This window comes from Diplotaxodon limnothrissa, linkage group LG7, assembly GCF_057381915.1.
Source record: "Diplotaxodon limnothrissa isolate DT_005_m linkage group LG7, D_limnothrissa_male_GT1.1, whole genome shotgun sequence".
NCBI classification, from domain to species: domain Eukaryota; kingdom Metazoa; phylum Chordata; class Actinopteri; order Cichliformes; family Cichlidae; genus Diplotaxodon; species Diplotaxodon limnothrissa.
Window position 1 is genome coordinate 43,933,916 of NC_140602.1, and position 23,459 is coordinate 43,957,374.

General features: G+C 40.4%; 2 protein-coding genes across 2 annotated transcripts; one reads left to right on the top strand and one right to left on the bottom strand.

Moving 5' to 3' along the window:
- Positions 1-846: 846 nt before the first annotated feature.
- crkl (CRK like proto-oncogene, adaptor protein) lies at positions 847-10,731 on the top strand. Its single transcript, XM_085358133.1, has 3 exons — positions 847-2,118; positions 2,493-2,964; positions 8,517-10,731. The coding sequence occupies exons 1-3, from the start codon at positions 1,808-1,810 to the stop codon at positions 8,649-8,651; spliced, it is 918 nt and encodes a 305-aa protein (XP_085214259.1). The 5' UTR covers positions 847-1,807; the 3' UTR covers positions 8,652-10,731.
- A 3,321-nt stretch (positions 10,732-14,052) lies between these two features.
- Positions 14,053-19,795, bottom strand: LOC146628859 (T-box-containing protein TBX6L-like). The gene is made up of 9 exons (XM_085358134.1): positions 19,753-19,795; positions 18,570-18,708; positions 16,014-16,116; positions 15,363-15,527; positions 15,127-15,273; positions 14,937-15,013; positions 14,733-14,803; positions 14,374-14,581; positions 14,053-14,236 (listed from the first exon to the last, which is right to left on the bottom strand). Exons 1-9 carry the CDS (start codon positions 19,793-19,795, stop codon positions 14,053-14,055), a joined length of 1,137 nt encoding a protein of 378 aa, XP_085214260.1.
- Between the last annotated feature and the right edge of the window lie 3,664 nt (positions 19,796-23,459).

Below are 23,459 nucleotides of genomic sequence, written 5' to 3' on the forward strand. Positions count from 1 at the left end.
AACACGTTGTTCGGCAGACATCTAACTTTTTTTTTATTCAGAATTATAGCTTATTCTATCTGTGAATCATTTGATAGAGTAATGTTTCTATTTGTAGAAAAAAAGCTCAATCATGATGCTTCTCTTCACACACCTACATAACTACCTGTCAAAAGCACATATATTGGCACTTTCTACTCCACAATACTTCAAAGCTGCAATAGATTGCAAAAAATATGCTCCAGTGTTGTACGGTAAAAGTAGTAGTTAAATTAGCCTAGATTTAACAGAACCAGCTATGACTGTGAAACACTGCCTACACATATTTCCAATTAAGAATCAACTAATGACAGTGTGGGCATTTAAACTGAAATAACACCTCGCTCTCATACACATTTAGTATGTTACAGCAGCCTTTAACATCAGTGTTGCCTACTTAAGACCTGACTGCTTAGCCTCTGCTGGATTGGTTTAGCATTTATTTGAGGTTTAGCCATACTAAACTGTGTTATTATATTTTTGAGTCACACGCTGATTCCCTTTGAAGTTTTGAAAAGCAAACATCCAATTAAATGACTACGTCAAAGCAGGAACACTGAGTAAAAAACACACTTGTATCTCGACCTGCTCCACATTGCTATTTGCACTATATTCCCGAGACGATGGAACAGCAGAAGAATCTATCAGCAGAATGCTTCACTGAGAAATGACTGACACCTACTCTCGCGGAGCTAGGGGCTGTCCGTGGCTTCGCCAACCGCCCACCTCCTTCCATCACTCCCCCTCCCCTCTCTCTCGCTCCTGCCGTCAGTGACGCGCTGATAGAAAGCGGGACCTGCCCTCCGGTCGCCATTTTTCGACCTCAGTACTTCTGGTAGCCTGTGCTAGTGGGGACGAGCGGAAATAAGGGAAAGTATAAAATAAAGCAATCGTTAAGCCGAGATCCCTTGTGAGCGGTCGGGGATGCACGCGACAGCTTCCGTAAACGGTCGTGGCTCCTGAGATGCACGCGCAAGAGACGAGTCGCTGCCCTGAAATCATTTTTTTGTGTGAAGACGTGTTGCGAGCCGCCATTTTTCTGCTGTGTTGCCTCAAAAGTCTGCTCCGACTCGAGAAAGGGGATTCGAAAACGCGTTTCCATGAAGTGTGTATCGCCGTGAGCTCCGCGGGATTTCGGCTGATAGTTTCGTGACCTGCCGTGGACCTTTGTGCACAGATGAGGGATTATCAGATGTAAGAAAAAGGAAGAAGAAGGGGGGAAAGTGAGGCCACATTTTCCGCTCTTAGAACTGACACTGACTGGAGGAGATACATTTATTAGAAGAGAAGATTTGGTGTTTTCTCGGAAGGCGGAACGAAAAGGGGAAGCTTCATTGATCGTTTGTTGCTCTGGCCCTCCGTCAATGGTAGCCTGTCGTAAGTTTGCTCGTTTTTCTTCTGTTATTTGGCCCCCTTTTAACAACTGCTCGGCCGCAGCCTGGACTGCTGAACACAGGGACAACAGTATGCTCCAGAGTTGGATCAAGTCACTGGCAGCCTGCATCTGAAAGGAGAAAAAAAAGAAAACAAAAACGCCAAGTTGTTTTTGTTTTTCTTAAACAGATTTTTTCGGTGCCTGAGGCGTTTTGTGAAGAAATCACTCGGAAACTCCTTCCAGAGCGACGAGTGCCCTGCCCCGAGTCTTCCAAATCCTACAGTTTGCTGTGATTGGCCAATTGGAACCACGCATACAGCTTTTAACTTATTGCCTAGCCAATCCTGTAGTATTTTCCTTTCTATTATTATTAATATTAATTTGTAAGCCACATTAACTTATTTTTGAACAGAAATGTCAACTGCTCGATTTGATTCCTCTGATCGGTCCGCCTGGTATTTTGGACCCGTGTCACGACAGGAGGCACAGAATAGGTTACAAGGACAGAGACATGGCATGTTTCTTGTTCGAGACTCGTCGACCTGCCCCGGCGACTACGTACTGTCGGTGTCGGAAAACTCCAAAGTGTCTCACTATATCATCAACTCTTTGCCCAGCAAGAGGTTCAAAATAGGGGATCAAGAGTTCGACCACCTCGCAGCTCTCCTGGAGTTCTACAAAATCCATTACTTGGACACGACCACGCTGATAGAGCCAGCCCCCAGGTAGGGAGGTCACCCACCACGCCTCCTCCAGCACTTTACCATACTATTTTTTTTTAATATTTTTATCAGAACTAACCCAGTTTCACTTGGTTATGTCATAAAATCAGCACTATTACCACACATCTAGTTTGCTTGCTTGTTTGTTTGGGTTTTGGTACCACTGGAAAAATAAACCTCACTGAGGATTTGTGTGGTTTTACAACCAAACATGATACCACATTTTGGTAATTGAGGAGTTGGGTAATCGTGTTTGTAAAGGATTTTATTCAACAAATAATGCAGTTTTGTTGTATTCTAGGCTTCACAGTGATAACTTTTAAGGATAACAAATTAACATTTACTTAATTTCCTCATTATTTTTCGTTTTTGCTAAGGTATTCAAGTACGCCGAGTCCTCCTGTCCAGCCCATGGTTGGAGCAGAGGAGAATCTGGAGTATGTGCGGACTCTGTACGACTTCACCGGGAGCGATGCTGAGGACCTTCCCTTCAAGAAGGGGGAGATCCTTATCATCCTGGAAAGACCGGAGGAGCAGTGGTGGAGCGCCAAGAATAAAGATGGACGTGTTGGGATGATCCCTGTGCCCTACGTAGAGAAAGTGGTACGACCTTCACCCCACCCTGTCCAACCTTCTCATGGATCGCGAAACTCCAACAGCTATGGGATCCCTGAGCCCTCCAATGCTCTTGCTCATGCCTATGCCCAACCCCAGACGCCTTCTCCAATGCCCAACGCACCTGGAGCAGTTATCGCTCCGCTACCGTCCATGCAGAATGGCCCTGTCATGGCGAAAGCCATCCAGAAACGAGTGCCCTGTGCCTACGACAAGACTGCTCTTGCTCTAGAGGTATTGTATTTATTTGATCTTACCTGTTTTATTTCTTTGTTTTTGTTTTTTGTGTTTTTTCTAGGCGATCAATGTGATTTCATCATGTTTTAATGCACTGCTCATTTTTATAAAGGATGGATATTGTAATTAAATCATTAGCTTTTCTAAAATCTGTTTAGCTGGACCTTTGATCTGTAACGCAACATCATGCAGTAAATTAATATGCCAGGTAAGGGCCTGGAGTACAACACGCTATAAGCTTCTTTGCCTAAAGCAGCAGTATCCCATCTTCAGTCATTTCTTAATTATTTTTCCATTTGTGCCCAAATAAATCAAAAATGTCTGTGTGCAGCTTAGACTTTTCTACATAAATTAGAGTTTATCACCTCAGTCAAGTTAAAACACTGAAAAAACTTGTGTAGAAGTCACAGAAGCTAAGAGGTTTTATAGAAGACTTTGTTTTTACATTTTCACAACCTGACATCTCTCTAGGAGCTGTCAGGTTACTTAAACATAGACAACAATCGCCAATCTCAAGAGTTAACTCTTATAAAAATTAGGTTGTGTGACCAAAGCTTGGAGAGGCTTCTGTGTAAAACGATCACTTCTTTTTATACTAAAATTGCAAAATTAAGTAGTAGAGGGACCTGGGGAAACACCAGTGCCGCCTTCAGTTACCGCAGTAGTTTTGCTGGTTCAATGTGAGAAAGTGTCTACAGATAAGCTTCGCCCTTTCTCAGTCCTTTTGACATTCTAGCCTGTTGATGTGTGCTCACACTAAAAGAATAATAACCAAACTGTGGTTTTAGCATCTTGCTGCTTGCTCTTATCAGGCCCTTCCTGTTTGTTTGAATATAAAAAGTTATTATTACACCAGGAGACTATCTGCAAGTTCACAACTAGCTCTGGACACTGGCTGCACAAAGATGCTTTGGTTATGGGGTGCTGCTGTTCAGTCAGAATACATGAACCACATCTATTTTGTAGCCTTGGATAGTTAAAAAAAAACAAAACAAGTTTCTGGCTTTGGATTGGACCAAAAGTCATGCAGATATGAGATGGGTGGTTTGAGAGAGCTTAATATGATTCTTGGAATGATGAATAATAAATGCAAAACAAAAGTTTGCAGATGTAAATGGGAGGGTGGGTGGGGAATCTAGTGAAACTCACCACAGCATTGTGGCTTTTGATCACTTGTCTCTGTGACTGAAGCTTACACTCAGTGCTGTCCATCTAAATGCTAACCTGGAAGCGGCTTTGACGAAAGCATTTCTCAGCAGTCTTGCCTTCCTCAGTGGTACGCTGTGGCTAATACAAATCTGCTCTGACTGTGGTGGCATGTCGAAACATGCAATGCAATGCTCAATATGTGCCTCAGAAATATAGTGGGCCTCCAAAACACTCAGCTCCAATAGCAGATTGAGCTGTAGTGTAGTTTTTTTTTTTTTGTTGGTTTTTTTTATCTTTTTATTTTTCACCCCAGGGGAAGGATGAGAATGCAAGCTATCTTAAAATAGTGCCACTTCCATTCACTCCCATCAGTTTGACAGCAGTTATAGGTGTAAAATAGGGTAGTAGATATGGATACAGAGAAGTACTTCCTCCCTGTGACTCTTTCTTGCACATAAATGAGTGTAAATTGAGCATATCTGAATCCTGCTAAAGGTTAAGCAGTTTTGTGTGTGTGTGTGGGGGGGGTGTTTCGTTGATGTGTTGTTAAGTAATCGACAGCTAATAGCAGTCACCTCAAAAAATGTCCCTAACCTCATTTAGACTCAAACTGCGATGCTGGTTGAGTGCATAAACAAGATGCATCAGCTGGCTAGTGTCTCTGCACCCTTCTGGGCCTGTTGTCGCCCATCTTTTATTAGCACCGAAATGAGATTCCAGCTTCCATTTAATAAATGTTCATGTAACTTACTGTAATAGATAGAAGAGAGGAAGAGACGAGGCCAAGGGACGGCTGTAAAGAAAGACGGGTTGCACCCGAATGAGCAGTCAAGAGTGAGCATGTGAGAACTGAAACTTGAGGCGGGACTGTGTTTGCCGCTTACGTTTTCTCTGTGATCATATGGTGTAGCAGTGAAGCAGCAGATGGAGCCATGGTTAGCAAGAGATGAAATATTAAAGTTAAATGTGGCTCTTCTCGGTACATGCATGATTCCCAAAAGTACATCTGAGATGATTATTGATGCAACAGTGCATTTGTTGGTGCCGGCATAGATGCTCGTATAATGCTTGCTGGCTCGTGTCATTAGTTAAGTGAAGAGTACATTTTCTCTGTTTCTAAGAGATTCCCCAAGCTGGTCTGATGGACCTTCAGGTGAACAGCTTTAGATGTTTTGTCCGGAATCAGAATTAACTCGTTTTATTTTTATTTATTTATTTTTTAATAAACCACCAGAGTCTGGCAAAAAGCAAACTTTGGCCCCTGAAGGCATTAAAAATGTTAACATGTGAGAATAAAAATAAACTTGACCTAACATTTTTTTAAAATGATTATTATTAATCAGGGATTGATTTAAATCCGATTGGCATCCATTTTCATTGTTGCTTCTTTTGTTTCCATTTCATTTATTTATATTTTAGTTGTAAATGTCACAAAACCAAAATTTTCTGTGACACTGCTTTGATTCTTTTTCCCAACTTGTAATCACCGACCTGTGTTCAGGGTGATATGGGTAATGCGTTCCCACAGTTCATCCTAGGTTATGCCATTTCATGTTGTCATCGCAGGTTTTAGAAATTGCCACATCTATTTGCATTGGCGAGCTCCACCTAACTCCAAGTATTAGTTTATTTCAACTGGACATAAGTAACCATAAAGCCACAGGAGGTTTCATTCCCCAACTTTGCCATGGAAGTACTGTTAATACCTGATGTTGCACAGTGCTAAATTGCAATGGTTGGATTGATTTCCACAGAGAAAAAATAATAATAATGGTAGTTGTTGAAATCTGCATCATAGATAAAGTCTTTGACGTCAGTGCTTCTAGCTTTAGGAACAGAAAGCTCATGGTCAGATACATGTATCACCACTTTGCCACCAGCGCCAGTCTTCCTCAGAGTAAAGTAATGAAACTGTTCCAGATTCAGTGTTGCTGCATTCGTTACATTGTCCATGCAACAAATGCAGATTTGTTTCTTGGCACAGTCTTCTCTCTAGTGTGGATAGTGATAGCCCTTGTACCTGCTTAAAGATGGGCAGCACTTGAATGGTTCAATAGGTTCACTCTGCAGAGTCCTGATTTGAATTCTCTTAACTGAGCTTCATTTAAGGAATCTGCATATTCAATCTAGGTTCTGTGTGTTTACGGTCCTGTGAAGACTTACAAATGTAGACATCCATAAGGTTCTCTGAATGTATATATGGATACAGCTTTAATTACTGCTGGTTAGTTCTCTGGGATACCTTCGCTACTTATGTCTCTCAAAATGTGAATACTGGGGGGGGGGCAGCATTCCTTAATCGAAAACCTCCTCCTGGTTATGCATTTCCTTGTTCATTTGCGTAATCTGCAGCCTTGCTTTTTCTATTTTGCAATTCCCGACAATTTTGGTTTGCAATTTGACTAAACCCCAAGTCACCATTCGCCTGTCAACAAAGCTTTGCTGTTCACAGCTGTCGGTGTGTGCCCCCTTTCAGCCTCTGATTGATACACAGTATACGATCACAGACTCTGGCTATTAATGTGCGTCATAACTTTTGAATGAACTGACGCAGCTTAAAAAGCTTTATTGACTTTTTCTGCTGTACTTTTACAATTACACAACTCCATAACTTCAAGTCATAAAAGGTGATTCCCACAAGAGTTTCCTCTCGGTTGGGTCTGTCTTTATTTTTTTATTTATTTATTTTTAAATCTGGAAGCTCTTGGAATTCCAGATTTGTACACCATCTATTTCAATGTATCCACATTTTCTAAGTCTTTGGTTTTTAAATATACTGTGTAGCATGCTGCAAAAAGCTCGGCCTAAATGGAGATGATGCTGTAGAAGTTCAAGACAAAGAAGAGCACCCAGAATTTTAAGTATCTACACTTCACCAGTGTTCATTATAGTTGGTTAATTCAAAAAAGGCATCAAAAACTTTCACTAGCTAAAGCGGTGTTTCCACGGTTATTTTTGGCTTCGAATTTGCCTCCACTGAATGCCCAGAATCTTTAATTTTGTGGCATGACTATTTTAGATCACAAGGTTCAGGATATAGAAGCTGCGACTGGACATACAGGCAGATAAAATCAAGTTATACCTTCAATATGTTATGTTTTTAGGCTTTTTTTTTTTTCCCCCCTCTTAGTAGCTTATTAGTAGTTCTCTCTCTCTCTCTCTCTCTCTCTCTCTCTCTCTCTCTCTCTCTCTCTCTCTCTCTCTCTCTCTCTCTCTCTCTCTCTCTCTCTCTCTCTCTCTCTCTCTCTAATATTCAAAATACTTAAAACATGCATTCTTAAATAACAATGCTTTTCTGGCTGAAGATTTCTATCTACTTGACATAAGGCAACATTTAACACCTTAATTTAAACCTTATGAAGTTCTCAACGTACAAACTTGACCTTTTCTGACTTTTTGACAGATCTCACTAATACTTTTTATGACTGTATACATCATATACTTGTCATTTGAGAGTGACATCGTTGTAGTTCCAAAGTCCAGGACAGGATTTGAAGCTTCATTCAAATCGATGCCACACTGGTGTGCCCTCACATCGTATTTTCAGTCGTGGTTTTGATGATGGACTTTTTCCCCCTCCTAATCCTGATAAAGAACATATGGCTTTAACAGATTGGGGTCACACGCAGTGTCAAATTCAAATTTTATTTGTCACGTACACAGTCATACACAGTACGATATGTAGTGAAATGCTTGGACAACTGCTCGTGACCTAAAGAAAACAAAAAAAGGAAAAGGCTATGAATAAGATAGGAAATAAATATGAAAAATTAAAAAGGGTAAATTTAACTAGGAAGGAATAGAATATAAATTAAGGTTAAAAATGAAATAACTGTACAACACAAATTAGAATGAAGGGTAAATTTAACTGGGAAGAATAAGATAAAGATAAATATATAAATTAAAGTTAAAAATAAAATAACTGTACAACAAAATACACAATACACAATATAGAACTATATAAGAATGTATGAAGAAATCTAAATATAAATAAATACATATATCACAAACCATCTGAGCGACAGCTCGGCGCTCTTCTGTCATCTTTTAACCTGCGGTGTAATGTGACTGGAGATCTGACAGTCTGGGTTTTATTTTAGAAAGCGTGTATTAATAAATCAGACTGGATGTTCTGTAACCTCAAAGGGTTTATTGTTGTAGTTTGGAACAGGCTTTAAAACAAACATAAGCCACTTGTCATAAGGATTTAGTTTTTTTTTAATTGGGCCTATGACTGACTACTGTAAGACACGGATTGTAGTTTTGTTTTACAAGTTTCTGACTAAAATGTTTAAATGGCACAAAACAACTCCCCAATACTGCATCGTGCAGAATGTCTTGTGTGTAATTAGGTTAGACTTTGACACCAGTTCTCCTGTAACTCTGCTTTCTTTTCTCAGGTTGGTGACATTGTCAAGGTTACGCGGATGAACATCAGCGGTCAGTGGGAGGGAGAGGTGAACGGACGGAGGGGTCTCTTCCCGTTCACCCATGTCAAAATCATAGACCCCCAGAATCCAGAGGAGAGTGACTGACCTAGGCGTTCAGCTGAAGCCTCTCTCCCGTATCGCCGAGTACCCGAATCTGCTGGCTGTCTCCATCTTTTCCTGCCAGTGTCACAGTTATGTGCTTGCCTGCTTGGGGCTGTACCATGATAGCAACCCCCCTCCCCCTTTCCTGTTGTTGTTGCCAGCCATTGCAAGGCTTTCTGACTGTTTACAGCTTTGGACATTAGATCCAAACTAAAACCTGACCCCACTTTCCCAGGTCCCTTTTCCCTTATCTTTGTTCCAGGCTGGGTGGCATTTTTGCATTAGTGTTCTTTTCATTTCCAGATCACTGGGCATCAGACTGTGTGTGTGGGTATGTATGTTTTTGTGTATGTGTGTGTCCACAATGGATAGTTAGCATATAACATCACGTCTTTTAAAAAAAAAAAAAGGAAAAAAAAGTTTTCTCTTAATATTTGTTATGTTTGACGTCTTTGGGACTTTCGGAAGTGTTGATGTATGCTTGTTTTGTTGATGTGAGAATATTTGTATGAAATAGGGAAAGAAAGAATTATCCCTATGGACTAGGGAGAGCACTGAGGCAATGAGGAGCTAACCAGCCAGTCATGTTATTTCTCCAAACAATCAAGTCACTGTTGTACCTTAACCATTGCACAAGCACACACTTGTACACATTGGCCATGAGTTATTCAGGTAGACAGATTTTTGTGTGTGTGTGTGTGTGTGTGTGTGTGTGTGTGTGTGTGTTACAGATTAGGAGGAAGTAGAAAGAGATGGGGTGTGTGGAGGATTTGAGTTGGAACATGGCACGGTAGATCTCATTATCCCATCCATTCTACATCCTGACTGGCTGATAGCTTATTTATCTTATGTTACTAAGACATGACACGGCCATGTGACTTCATCATAATTGTTGCTATTTTCTAAATCATTGTCCAATGATTAATTTTATTTTTTTGTTTGGATTTGTTGACATGGATAGTGGGGTAACCTTGCATCTCCACGTTGGTGCCTCTTTACTTGCTTGGAGATCATTGAAGACTAAGACACATTTTAGATTATATGCATTAGGAGTGCCAAGCTTTGAGCAGGGTTTCTAAAGCCAAATAGCAACAGCCCTGGCGAGCACTTTCCACAAGCATCTGACTACAAGGCTAAACATACTAAAAACATAGTGTCCACACAGTGTGGGCATGAGGACTTGAAGCCTTTCCACTGAGATGAAGAACTCAGTGGCGTAGGTCGGGGAAGGAGGAATGTCTGAGCAAGCCAATGAGATCCCATCAATGCCTTTTCAAAGTAAGACAAGTCTTACTTCTAGCGCATGCAATCCCATCTCTGGCCCTTTAGTTTTTATTGTGATGATACTCCTCTCAATGTAGGATTTTTATTAACTTTTTTCAACCAGCTTTATTCCTTGAGTATTTTCGGTCTGCACACCAATTATTCTTCTCCTTCATGCTGAGTAGTAGAAAGAATCTCATCACACCGTGCCACAGCCGATTCTGTCGAGCCGAGGATTAAACAGATGTGCAAACGGTGCAGAACCCCAGGTCTGTGCTGTAAAAACTGATCAATCCCACCCCTGCCCATCCTACCCCCCTCTCTGTCACTTCTTTTAGCGCTTTCTGTTAACAAAAGGAAAAGGAGAAAATCATTGCTCAGCAAACGACTTAGAAATCTTTTAGTTGTATCCCTGTTTTCCTTTTCGGTGAGTTCGTAGTAAGCTATGAAATCAAGTATTTTTGTTAATGAGTGATGTTATTAAAAGTAACCATGGGTGACATTTTAAAAAGGGAAAACGAATAAATGCCTGCTGGTTGCCTCTGTGCATGACCTCTTAGCCAGGGAGATCATATTTTTTTTTTTTTTTTTTTTCCCCCTCGCCAAATGCTGCTTGATGTCATTAAATTCCTCATTAAATAAAAGTTTCTCATTTAATCCCACCTGCTGTGTACAGACGCACCGTGTTGGGGTTTTCCTTGTCAAGCTTAATGAAATCTTACTAATTAAGCAATACACTCTGATAATTTCCCTTTGAGATGAACTTTGCTTTTTCCTCATGCTTCTGAGTTATTTTGTAATGGCATTAACAGTATTACTGTGCTCTCTTCACATATTTTAGGAAAGCTTGTCTTTTACTTAAAAAAATTGAAAGATTGTGCCTTTTATTTTCTTATTTCATTTACATGTGTTAATATTTCCCATGGTTAACACCTGTGCTGGTAAAGACCCTTTATGTACATAACAAGTAAATAAAAATGTTTACTTCTTTAAGTTTGCCCTCTGGTTCTGTCATCGTGTTAACAGATGGTTGGGTGTGACGCGTGTTGGCTGCGGCTCGACATTAACAGTTGTGTATGTAGAGCGCAGGACAGTTGCTTTTTTTTTTTTCTTCTTTTTGACAGTTCCAGTTTCGATTCTCCCCGTGCCCAGGAGAAAGGAAGCAATTAATGAATTTTAATGAAGTGCTAATAAAAGACAGTCAGCTGACCCGCAGATGGGGGAATGGAAAAGTTTTCAAGGGCAATGTTTCTGGTGGTCATGCTCTGTGTTTGTTCCGCACTTTGCAAACCAGATACTGAGCGGTATAAATCAGCAGGTCCACCAATATTTCTACTTTGTATGTGCTATTATGACTTCTGTAACAAGGTCTCTGCAAACAGTGTTGTGAGAAATGAGTGCCCTGCTGTCTCTGATGATCCTTTCTGCTGCTGGGGGACAGTACTGCTGCTGATGCGCTTGGCTAAATGCACTAAAATGATTCCTGCCACTGACTAGGACAGGTTAATGGGAATTTAATGATGCTAATAACTTAGCTTGAGCCTACAGACGGTTGCTCGTGTTAGTTTTGTTTATGCAAACCATTACTGCTCTTAACATAGTATCAGGTTTATTTTTTTATTTTTTTTTATCTGGTGAATTATGAACAAAACCCAGACATTTTGGCACGCTAATATTTAATCCATCGTGACGCATATTCAGAAAAGTGGATATTGTTGCAGTGACCTATACACAGATACAATAACCAGCTCTCATCTTGCATGGAAAGTCCACACCCTGAAACGAATGCTGATGTCCAAGGCACACCAACGAATGTATGTACAAGTATTGAGTGCTACCCTTGTACACAGACAGCAGCGGTCTTCAAGTTGGTGAAACTTACATGTTGTCCATAAAACACTAGAGGTTGAACTGTCCTGTTTGCAGAGTGATGCTTTGTAGCCTTGATTTTTTTTTTTTTTTGCATTGCGTCAAATGACTCGAGGGGGAATATGGATGCAAGCAGCATTGCGCAAACCCATAAACCTGGCACTAGTTTTTACTAAAAGCTGTTATTGGTAGAGAAAATCTGAGGCGTACTCCTGACCAAATTTTAAATGGGGAGGCTTGAGTGGATAAATATTTGCGAATTTTAATTTTGTGTTGTACCTAGTATTGTCAAGTGATCTAGACTTGCTATGACACAAACCATCAAAAGCAGCATTTCTTTGACACTTCGTGGATATTAATGAAAGCGTACGGGCAAATATGTATCCATATAAGGCAGTTTGAATTTCCACATTGATTCTCTTTGTCCTTTTTGTCTGGATCCCTTGTACCTCATGTGTGGGTTAAGTTGCCATTAAAGCCAATCAATGTATTCCTCTGCACTGTGTAAGGCACAGGCCGCAGCGAGAACGACCATAATGAATCAAACCTGACTGATGCTGACCTCTCTTCGGGGCACAGTGTGCGTTAGTGAGGGTTTAAATAGATGTGCAGCAGGGTCGATAAAGGCCTTCCTACAGTCCATTATGGCCACCGCCCTCAAGCTAGCTGTGATGGCAGTTATTGTGCTGTAGAGCACTTGGCCCGCAGAAGTGAACGTACAGTAATTTTTCCTTTTTTAATTCTAATTTGAATTCATCTAAAATAGCCGACCAAATACACAACATTAATCTTCATAAGGTATAGTAATGAATGTGGTTTGTTTGCCCTCTGGACACTCAGCAGAAGCAGTAACTGACTTTATGGCACGTCAACTCTTTCCAAACACCATAAACAAAAAACCCAAAGGGCACAAGCATTTTTCCCTTTAACCTTGTGGCGTTTTAAACCCCAATCTGATCCTCACATGTGATTAGAATGATGACCACTGATGATTATGAAGTATGACCTGAAACCGGTGACCGAGAAAGTCACTCGGATCTTGTCACTTCCTTGCAAGTGATCCAAAGGTAATTTTTCTTCAGTGCAATCTGAGATGTTCGCAACTACAGGAGCAGAGTCTGCTTTGCAATAACTTATCAGATATGGATGTTATGTACATTTTTGGTGGCAGCATAAATGGTACCAAATCAAAAAAAGATGATAGAATTCAGAAAGATGACCCGTTAAACATGAATTAATGGTGTCAGAAATCAGTCACTTACACAAGTGTATTTCCACCGCTTTAAAAAGTGCATGTTAAAATTCCAGGTTAGTTTCTCAGAAGCTAGAGTTGCCCAACTTAAAATTAAAAGGACTACAAGTTATGTTTGGCAAAAAATGTTCCATAAGTCAAAAACACAATAAGGAGTTTGCCTGGGTTAAATTAAATTAACTTCCAACTAAAAGTAAGTCACAGCTAGCCCTTCAAGTACACACTGCTCCAGTTTTGGTACCATTTATGTCTGTGCGTTTGTTTAAAGGAAGAAGGGAAAAAAAGGAGTTCAAATCTACAACACAAAAAGATGCAAGTCTGCGCGCATGTTCTAGAAAACTACTTGCTGCAGTGTCTGCTCCCTAAAGCTTTATGAATGTCCCAGATATGGCTTTGCCCTGTCATTCGTAAAACATTTACAGGACAGACGCTCCTGCCTTCTGCTAGGGAAGCATGCCAGGCTATGATCGCATTTCCACACTAGTAGTCTGTCATTTCTTTATCGAGTCAGACACTACGCCAGGGCAGTCTATCATAGCTCCGTTCTTCTTGAACGGTGTCTGACACGTTGTTGCACATGGTGTTAATTGGACTCATTGAAGTGTGAGGTAGAGCGGTCTGTAGGTGTGTTATAGAACAGAATGGATCGTTTCACTTTTACATTCATTCTCACATTTATTTCTCAGCTGAGAGAGAAAAAACAAAACAAAAACACAATATACATGTTAACTTTAAAAAAAAACAACTAAAACTTGAGCATAGACAAATCTCAAGTTAGACTGACCAAAAAAATATATATATAAAATACAAAATAACACAAAAGCTAAAACCTCAAGCTAAACAGATTTTTTTTTTCCGTCCATTAAAACAGACTATTTTAAGTTGCTGCTGTATATAATCCAAGCTAATGGAAATAAAACAAGTGGAAGGTCAGTTATTCCTCCATGTCTATCACAATCCTTTAGTTCTTTCGTATCGTCATCATCCAACAATTTCACTACCTTAAAAAAAGATCAATCTTTACCAAGTTGTGTATGACAGGACAGGGCTCTGGCTCCAGTCTGCTGTGGTGTTATACTGGTGGAAGTAGCCATGTTGTTGGATGCAAGGTTCAACTGCAGAACGTGAATTAGGAGGGGGGTGGAGGATGATCTGCGCACCGTCTGGATCTCTGGAAGGGTATGGGAGCATACCATACTCAGACCTGCATGGAAGAGTCACACGGAGGTTAAATGTAATGTGACTGATGCCTGGTGCTATTCATCTTGATCTCAGGTAGTCTTTGAGTGGGTAGAAGTGTACCAAGCATTTAAACAATACTGGTTATTTTTAAAATCAGACCTGTATGGTTGGTATGGCACGGAAGCAGGCACCATCTGTTCATCACTGCTGCAGTTGTACTCCCGCAGCACCAGGGGCTCAACGTGTATATTCTCAGACGGCTCCAGAGCTGAGCCTGAAAGGTGACCTCCCTTCAGTGACTGCTGTGTGGAGGCCCGACTCTCCTCAGTCTGTGTGAACTGAGAGGTGGAGAGCATCCTCTGCAGGCCTCAGAGGGAAATGCAACATTTAAATCTCGGGAGTGTCGCCACATTTTCACACTGCTTTGGCACAACTTACATCACCATAAATTATTTTCTTACATTTTCTTTTAGTATTCATTTAGTAAAAACTTGAAGATAAACATTACAGAAGCTTACTTGGAGAGCTGTTGCTCAAGTCATCCCTGTCCAGTGTGGGTCTCTTAGCACGGGGGCTTTTATTTGACAACCTAAAATATATCGTATATAATAATTTACATGTTCTTTCCAATTAATGTTAATTTCATGTTTACAATGACCTAAATTAAGAAAAACAAATTGAAAAGTATAACAAAATTTAAGTCTCCTGAGAGGCATTCTTACCTCTTACTGTGAGAATGAGTGCCTCCTTCCCTGAAGCCTTTAGCGAAGGGGTTGTGATCAATTTTCAGTTTGGTAATCTTTGAAGAAACAAGAAAAGACAGTTGAATTGGCATTGCAGAATTCTGTTAAATAAAAAGGATGTTCTGCACAAAAATTTGAATGTTATTGACTGTTTCTGGCAGATTTGAACCTTTGGGTTTTGGTAAGCAGTGACTGCAGTGAACGCCGTCTCTGGGAATGAGAAGCTCTGCACAGAGCCCCAGCGGAGAGTGTACGGGTTATCTGCCTGGACCACATGAAACCTCGGGTAGTAGCGATGCATGGAGAGCAGGATGATCTGATTGTAAGGACAAGAAAGCAAATGGTCAAATACAGTGAAGACGACAATATAGGAAAAAAAAAAAAGGGGGGGGGGGGGTGTCTTACATGGCCATGCTGATCCAAGGTATTGTTGGTGAGCTTAAGCTTGGGGAAAGATAGTGGCTGCTTCATCCAGTGCCTTCCTGGCGCAGGAGAGTCTGGGTGCGTGTATGTACGACACGGGGGGTGGGGGTCTGCTGCTCCTGCGATCTCCCAATGCTCCTTTTTCCACTACAGAGAAATAGTGAAGTGGGGCAGATTCAAGTGTGAGACTTCAGGATGTGTATAATTAAGCAAACTCTTCACGAACCACAAGAAAACCCTACAAACTCACACATGGGGGAGAGAAAGAAAAAGAAAAAAAGCACTCCTTACAGTACTTGACAACCCAATACACTATGCTAAAAGGGAGTGACCCAGTTGGATGGGGATGATTAAAGGGAACAATGCATGAGCTGCTGAATCTATGGAAGGTCAACTACTCCTCATTCACTGATCGGTGATGCTAATTGATTGGGCTTCCAGCCGAGACTGCACTTATAGGCTTGCTTTGATATGCAGCAGTGAACGACCCAGAACGGGCAGACTGAGGTCTGGCTCCAAACTGCAGCCTTTTACAAACAGCACTCGGCTCACTTTAAGGCCAAGAAAGAAGGGGGGTGGGTGGGAGCGAACTAGCTACAGCACACAATCATCGCTTGTTGCATGCGATCATACCTTGTACTTGAAGCCATCTACAGGAACAATGTCCATCGTGATGACGTAGTTGGTAAAAGGCTGGAGCCTGGATACCCTGACGCTGCAGTGTGGAAACATCCTCCTGAAAAGGCACGCACCAAGTCAGAAGCAAAAATGTGGCTCAAATTAAAAATAAACAACTTTTTAAACACTTAATTTGGGGATTTCTTTTTTGCATGCAGGTCCATTTCAAAGTTTCTTCTACCCAGAAACCTGAAAAACAAAATGACGCGCAAAACAGGTCATCCACTTTTATGTGGCTTGCATGAAACAATATGTAAAAATGCACTTTGTGTAGTCCTTTTTCAGGACCTTGTATTGTCACCACCAAGGTTTTTTAACCCCCTAAGACCTGAACGCTTTTAATGGCATTTTACCTGACTTATTGTTTCTGAGAAAAATGAGATCCACATATGAGGACATTCGTTTTAAATTTCGATAGAACAGTGGCAGTATAATGTCCTCGAATGTGGGTGTCGGGCCCTTGTAGAGCAAAGAGAGATCTTTGAAAACTAAAAGAAAATACACTCTGGAAGCTACATGAAGATAAACTGAATTCATTGAAAAGCAGTCTTTTCTAATTTTCAGTAAAATGAGAAAATGCTGCTGGATTAGTAACCAGATTGTGTGCTTCACATCGTTCCTGGAAATAATATTTTATTTTGGAGTCATGGAAGTGTTTTAAGGAAAACACAGAGGTCCTTTTGACTATTTATTTAACTGTACCCACTGGATGTGTAACATTCGTCTTCAAAGTTACACATGTTATTTTCTACTCTGTGTTCTAGAGCGTTGACACTAGAAATTAGCAGTTTCAATCCAATGAGACATGAAGCCATTCACATGCTGCTGTCAGATTAAGGAAAGGGAATACCATGGAGAGGCTAGACAGGCCATGACTATGAAAGACGCAAGTCAAGTTTACTCCCCGTTTTGATTTTATATACTGTTTTTTTTGTTTGTTTGTTTGTTTGTTTGTTTGTTTGTTTGTTTGTTTGTTAATTAGTTAGTTTATTTGCTTGTTTTAATCAATTTTAAATCATGCTTTTTATTTGTTCTTGTTTCTAATGTCTCTGTAAAGCACTTTGAATCACCTTGTTGTTGAATTGTGCTATACAAATAAACTTGCCTTGCCCTTGCCTTGAAGTGCCCGTGTCTGTCTTCCAGTGAATGCATCTGCGTTGTCTGATTGCAAGTAAAAGCAGCGATAGAAAATTTAACTGTATAGCACAGTGAACTCCCTGCAAAGGGACAGTCTGCTTTATTAAACAACAAAAGCAACCTCTTCCTGAATCAATAGGCAAAGATTTAAAGATGGGTGCAACTTAAAGCTTTCTTATCTGCTTTTATTAATGGTAGGGGAAGTACTTCTTTTATTTAAAGTAGCAATACCACAATATACCATTACAAGTACATTTACAATAACACCAGACCCCTGTTGCATGTATGGGTTGCACGTGTCACTCAATCAAGTGAGCTATAGTGTGACTGACAGAAGTCATTTTATATGTGTATTCTTTAGGATTTAACTCAAAGACATCAGACGCTGCTACTGCAGGGCGATTGTGGCTCAAGAGTTGGGAGTTCGCCTTGTAATCGGAAGGTTGCCGGTTCGAGCCCCGGCTTGGACAGTCTCGGTTGTTGTGTCCTTGGGCAAGACACTTCACCCGTTGCCTACTGGTAGTGGTCAGAGGGCCCGGTGGCGTCAGTGTCCGGCAGCCTCGCCTCGGTCAGTGCGCCCCAGGGTGGCTGTGGTTACAACGTAGCTTGCCATCACCAGTGTGTGAATGTGTGTGTGAATGGGTGGATGACTGATTGTGTAAAGCGCTTTGCGGTCCTTAGGGACTAGTAAAAGCGCTATACAAATACAGGCCATTTACCATTTCTTGCCTCAGCCAGAACACTGAAGATGGGTCAGTAACTCAAAACATACTGCCAAGGCAACAAAGAGGTGGCACACTAAGGCCATGTTGTGGTCTAGCCATTCTCCAGCCCCCAGTCCTATAGACAGTCTGTGGAGGGAGCTGAAGCATCAAATGCCAAGTGGCAGCTAAAAAACCCTGAAGGAGTTACAGAGTTTCTTTAAAGTGGAGTGGGCCAAAATCGCTCGTGAGATTATTTCACTCAATGCTTATTTCACTCCATTACATGCACATCAGTTAATAACTTTTATGGTTCTGTCTCTCACCATTAAAATGTTCATTTCTATTGAAGTGAATTAGCAGGGGGATCAAATAATCATATCGCCCAACGTTCAAATAAGCAGATAACACATAGTATCAGAAACGCCAATGCAGTCAACTAAAATTTAACTAAAGTTAATTAAAGTGAAAAAGACTGCTAAAAAAAATATAGCAACACCTTAAAAGAACTTCTTGAAACTGAAAGACAGCAAGATTTTCAGTGAGCCAAACTAGTCATTCTAGCAGTTCTCCAGCTGTTGTGAGAAATACTGATGTCATGAAAAACTGCTGAAGGCACAACACAAAGCACTCTTTAGTGAGCAGAACATGTTCCAAGTATCAGCTTCATTACCTTCCATGTTTTGTGATAATCATCTCTGTACCGATGCTGTGAAAGGACTGCCAGAGATCAGCGTTCTCCAGGGTCACCCTGATGCCACTGGGCTGGTATGGGTGAGCTAACAACGACATGCTCTCATTCAAACTGGAGTCTTGGAAATGAATAAAAAGAATACAAGTATACATGTAAACAGTTCTGCAGCTGTATTGATAGAACCTGGGAATGGTTTACTGCAGCATGAAAAGCCAGCCTCCACATCTGAAGAGGCCTTCCACAGGATCAACAGTTCTCCTCAAGCCAATAAAATATGAATGTACACTCTCTCTGTAAGAGTTTACCCTTTTTTTTTTATTGTTGTTAGTTTGGGTGCTCATCTCGCATAAGTTATTATTCACCTACAAATCATTACATTTTTCAGACTATAAGGCGCACTTAAAATCCTTTAATTTTCCCAAAAATCGACAGTGCGCCTTATGTATGAATCTGGTTGTGCTTACTGACCTCAAACTAATTTTATGTGGTAGACGGCGCTCAAAAATCTGTCAAAAATGTTTTAGTACAACTTTGGTAAGCTAGGAACCTGCACCACTTGATGGATTGGCCCAAAACTCTGTCCATCCATGAAAACAGAATTTATTAAATTTAACAAAGTTAGAAGTTAGCGCGCTAGTTTCCACCTAAACATGATATAGCATGTTCTGACTGAGAGATTTCTGAAACAAGTAAAACGTACTGCTCTGCTATCACTTCCAACATAAATGAAGACAGAGAAGTAAACAGCAGTGACTTTTTTAGGGTTACTGAAGTTGGGCTACCTGGTATATAATGATGTGGTACGTGATGGCTAACGACATAGCTATGTTAGCATAAAAAATAGTGAAGCTGGAGGATGAAAATTAAGTTTTTTTTGTATTAGTCATTGATATACATGGGAATAGAGCAGCTGCCAGAGAATTCAACATTAATGAATCAATGGTACGGAATTGGAGGAAGCAAGAAGAATGACTTATCTGATGGTTTTGTTTCGCTTAATGCGTCTTATGTATGAAAACAGACTGCTCAACAGTGCGCCTTGTAACCCTGTGTGCCTTATGGCTCGAAAAATAAGGTAATTTATTGTCTTTCTAGAAGATTTTTTGTGTGTCATTTTAAACATGCACATTCATGCAGTACATGGTGTGATAACTGAACTTACCAGCGATATGGTGCAGGTTATCATGTCCTCCTGTCATCTCCATCACAATCACCCTGTGAATCCCTCAAGCTTTTAAACCAAATCCAGCCTTGAAATGGTCAAACTGTAGTGAGAACACTCAGGAGTTTATATCCTTGATCTGTGGGCCTTGAACTCGATTGGTCATAAGAAGAGGGGTGGCCTTTTTTGAGGGGTGGGAGGGGGGGGGGGGGGGGGGGGTTTACCTGCTATTTAGTTTCTTTATTTTTCTTTTTAAAGGGCTTGTGTGCAACCATTTGTTGCTTTTTTTTTCCAAACACTGCTATTTAAATTTGAGTCTTGGGAAGAAATAAGATTTTTCCATCATATTAAACCATAAATGTATCCAATAAATTAGTATGTTCCATTCTTTATTTGGTCCATTGACTGCATTTACACGTAGATGGTAGAAATCACGTCTGAACACACCTTTAAAGCCCTCAAAGACAGAAAGGCGGTTGATTTGGCTTTGATGCAAGAACTGGTGTTCTGCTATGTTCAAGGCACACAGTATGCGTGTACTAGACCTGAAACCCATAAAAATATTAATTCCCTACTTTTCTCCTGCATTCCCAAAGAAAACGGACAGCAACCATTTAAAAAAATGCGGGCTGGGGGGAGGGGGGGGGGCACGACCCCTCTCGGCAGCTTTGAATGTGTATTGAGAACAAGCTGTTTGAGAGTTTGTGTCTAGCCTTGACAATGATGCTAAACTGGCCAAATGGCCTCATTTACTCAAGCCCCCGCCACACACCCACTCACTACTACTCTCTGGGAAGAGACAGGCAAGCAGTCAGAAGCCAGTTCAAATCAAAGACCGGTGGCAGAAGAGTTGAGCAGCTGTGTTAAAGTTTGAAAACCAAATGCTAAGGATAAAAACAGAAAAAGTGCAAATAGAAAACATCCCTATCTATCTATCTGAAGATCTCTCTGAGCCGTTTTTGATCAAGTTTCAATAGATTTATTTGCACTGAGAGTAATTATGATTAAAATCCTTCATCAAAATTGCCACAGTTCCCAAACAGATACAAAAATGGCATAATGTGCATCTTTTAGCCTTCCTCTGCTTACAAACCACATACAGTAATTCCCATATGTTTAAAAAAATCACTTTAAAGAACAAAGGAAGAGGCCTGCTGATGCCAAATTTTAGAAGACAAATCTGGATGTTAAAAGTTTCTAAGTCTTTAGGAATGCATACTTCATAGTGCTGTCAGATTATTTACGGTCAGATTTCCCTCTCTACATTTTACAGCCATCTTATAAGGAAGAGTGGCTCGCTTGCCCTGTGAACACATTTCTCCTCCAAATAAAGGGCATGTTGAAACATTTCTCCTCTGCTTAAGTCAACTTCAGGCTTGAAGATGGAATTTGGTCTGCCTACGGCATGGATCACCTCTGAAAGTATGCCACAAAGTCAAGTCTGTATGGAAAAGTCATAATTTAGCTCTGCTAATGACATTTCATGAGAACAAAGCCTTTTATTAGGAACCAGTTGCTTCTTTACAGGGACATTTGATTAGCATAGTTTTGGTCCCCTTACACTGACAGTTTACTGACTTCAGAGTTGTTCAGAGTGATCACCTTCATTTAATGATGAAACATATCCATCTTCTCTTCCAGGATGACACTACCTCAACCCACAGGAGGCATCATTGGCAGTTATGTAAATCATATCCTTTTAGTCACTACTAAATCCAAGTCAGCTTTAGACCGGTGTGTTGCATTGTTCTCACCACATACAGGAAAGAAGGATTTTCAGTCCTTGCATTAAAGCTCTAGGGAACTTAAGATTAACATCAATAACATGTTGAAGAGAACATGTGGTAGCCGAACACCTCACCAAGACATTTTTGCTGAGATTTGCCTTAATTCGTCACCCATCACCAAAGTTTACATCCTCCCTTTGCACTTTTACCCATGTGATTTAAAACGAATCAAACTGAAAACCACCAAATGATGTTAAAAGGTGAAAGCCACACTATTGTAGGTTGTAAGATATTATCACTAACATTTCTTCTGCATGTCTGTCGTTTTGCTATTTCCAATGCATCAGTTCTGCTGCAGTAAAAATATCTCATGCCACAGGAAATTCTGTGGTTTCAGCAAGTTAGTCTAAACTGCAGCTCAAAGATGCAGCGCATGACATCACCACTGGTAGTTTACACACTTGGCTCTGCTCAGCTCACTACCTGGTGGGCCTTTTCCTACACAGAGGAAGTATTTGCAGCCCACCAAAAAGGTTTTACCAGAGAAAAAGAGGGGAAAGCGTTTTTTTTTTTTTTTTTTTACTTTTACACCAATTCAGGATTTTTAATAATGTCAACTCTAAGAAGCATATTTGTTTACAAAATGGTCACAAATAACAGGAAAAGGCATTGATTTTTGTCAGATAAGACGATGAATTCATCTCCTTCAAAAATACTGTAAATGCTTCAGCTAGAACCACAGTTACTGCCAAATGCAATAAATACTGAAGCACTTCCACAGGTAAGTGCTTACGAGCTTTATCTTATGATTGCCTATCAGGTATGCTTTTTGACTTGTGCTATGTTTAAAGTGATAAATGTTACAAGGTCAACAGTAATAAAATAGCTGGCTCCTTTTTCTTTTTTAAATGAAGGTGATACATGCGTGCAGATTCATGCATACAGAGATGCTGTCTGACTAACAGGATATGTGTGAAAAATGTGTTAAAAGGAGATTAAAAATTGTGAGACTGCGACGAGAATCTTTGGTCAATGCTGCCACCTACTGGACCCTAAATGGCATGAATACCTCCAAATCACTTTCCTAAAAAATCTGATGTCCTCCTGATCAAACGTTCTGCGTAATTAAGCCTAAAGTAAGAGAATTTAATGTTCACTTGAATGTATATTTATTATGATGAGACAGATTTTGAAGGATTTGTTTTTAAATTTGTGATTAAAAAGGAGGTCCAATATTCTAAAACTGTCTGAATTATGTACAGGCTTATTGTAATGACTAAGCACACCTGTGGCTTCTGTGGTTTGGATAAAACTGGGGGCTGCCAAAGTGAACTAATGAATTTAGTATTTTGATGAAATTTTAAAATAAAATGAAATGATGTTTCTCACCTTACGGAGCAATCAGACTCCTGCGTGGACTGACAACCAACTCAAACCACCAGCAAACAATTAGCTATGGCTTGGACTGAACCAAATGATGGGTGAGCACTCAGATGCTCTAATTAGTGCTGTCAAATCCAGAAAAGTGGAAAATAGGTGCATGCTGCAGGTGGGGAAAGAAAGCTTAATTGACAAAACTATTATTGCTACCAAGAAGCAGAAGACAAAACTGAAGTAAAAGGATTCTGTGAAGTTAAAGGAATCAAATCAAATCCATTCATTTCATTGAGAATTCAAATTTATTTATGTGGCTTTGAATGCAAACAACAGCTGCCTGTCTCTAATACTGTAAGGTAGTCCCTACAGTATTAGAGACAAGGCCAGCAATCTGATGATCCCCTATGAGCAAGCACTTGGCAACTGTGGGGAGGAAAAACTCCCCGTTGGGAAGAAACCTCCAGCAGAACCAGGCTCAGGAAGGAGCAGCCTTCTGCCGTGACTGGCTGGGTTTTCAACTGTTGTTTGCATGACTGAGATGGTAAGAGCCTAATTAACCCCATTATACCCCAATTATTAGTTATTTCCCTATTAAGATCATCA

What these genes read in the sequence shown, in the direction of transcription:
- LOC146628859 (XM_085358134.1), bottom strand. Translation starts at nt 19,795, where the DNA reads ATGGAGATGACAGGAGGACATGATAACCTGCACCATATCGCTG. An exon ending in ATTATCACAAAACATGGAAG is followed by an intron (nt 16,117 to 18,569) that starts GTAATGAAGCTG and finishes GTGCCTTTTCAG; the next exon opens with GAGGATGTTTCCACACTGCA. An exon ending in ACTCATTCTCACAGTAAGAG is followed by an intron (nt 14,804 to 14,936) that starts GTAAGAATGCCT and finishes GATATATTTTAG; the next exon opens with GTTGTCAAATAAAAGCCCCC.
- crkl (XM_085358133.1), top strand. Translation starts at nt 1,808, where the DNA reads ATGTCAACTGCTCGATTTGATTCCTCTGATCGGTCCGCCTGGTATTTT. An exon ending in CTGATAGAGCCAGCCCCCAG is followed by an intron (nt 2,119 to 2,492) that starts GTAGGGAGGTCA and finishes GTTTTTGCTAAG; the next exon opens with GTATTCAAGTACGCCGAGTC. An exon ending in AGACTGCTCTTGCTCTAGAG is followed by an intron (nt 2,965 to 8,516) that starts GTATTGTATTTA and finishes TTCTTTTCTCAG; the next exon opens with GTTGGTGACATTGTCAAGGT.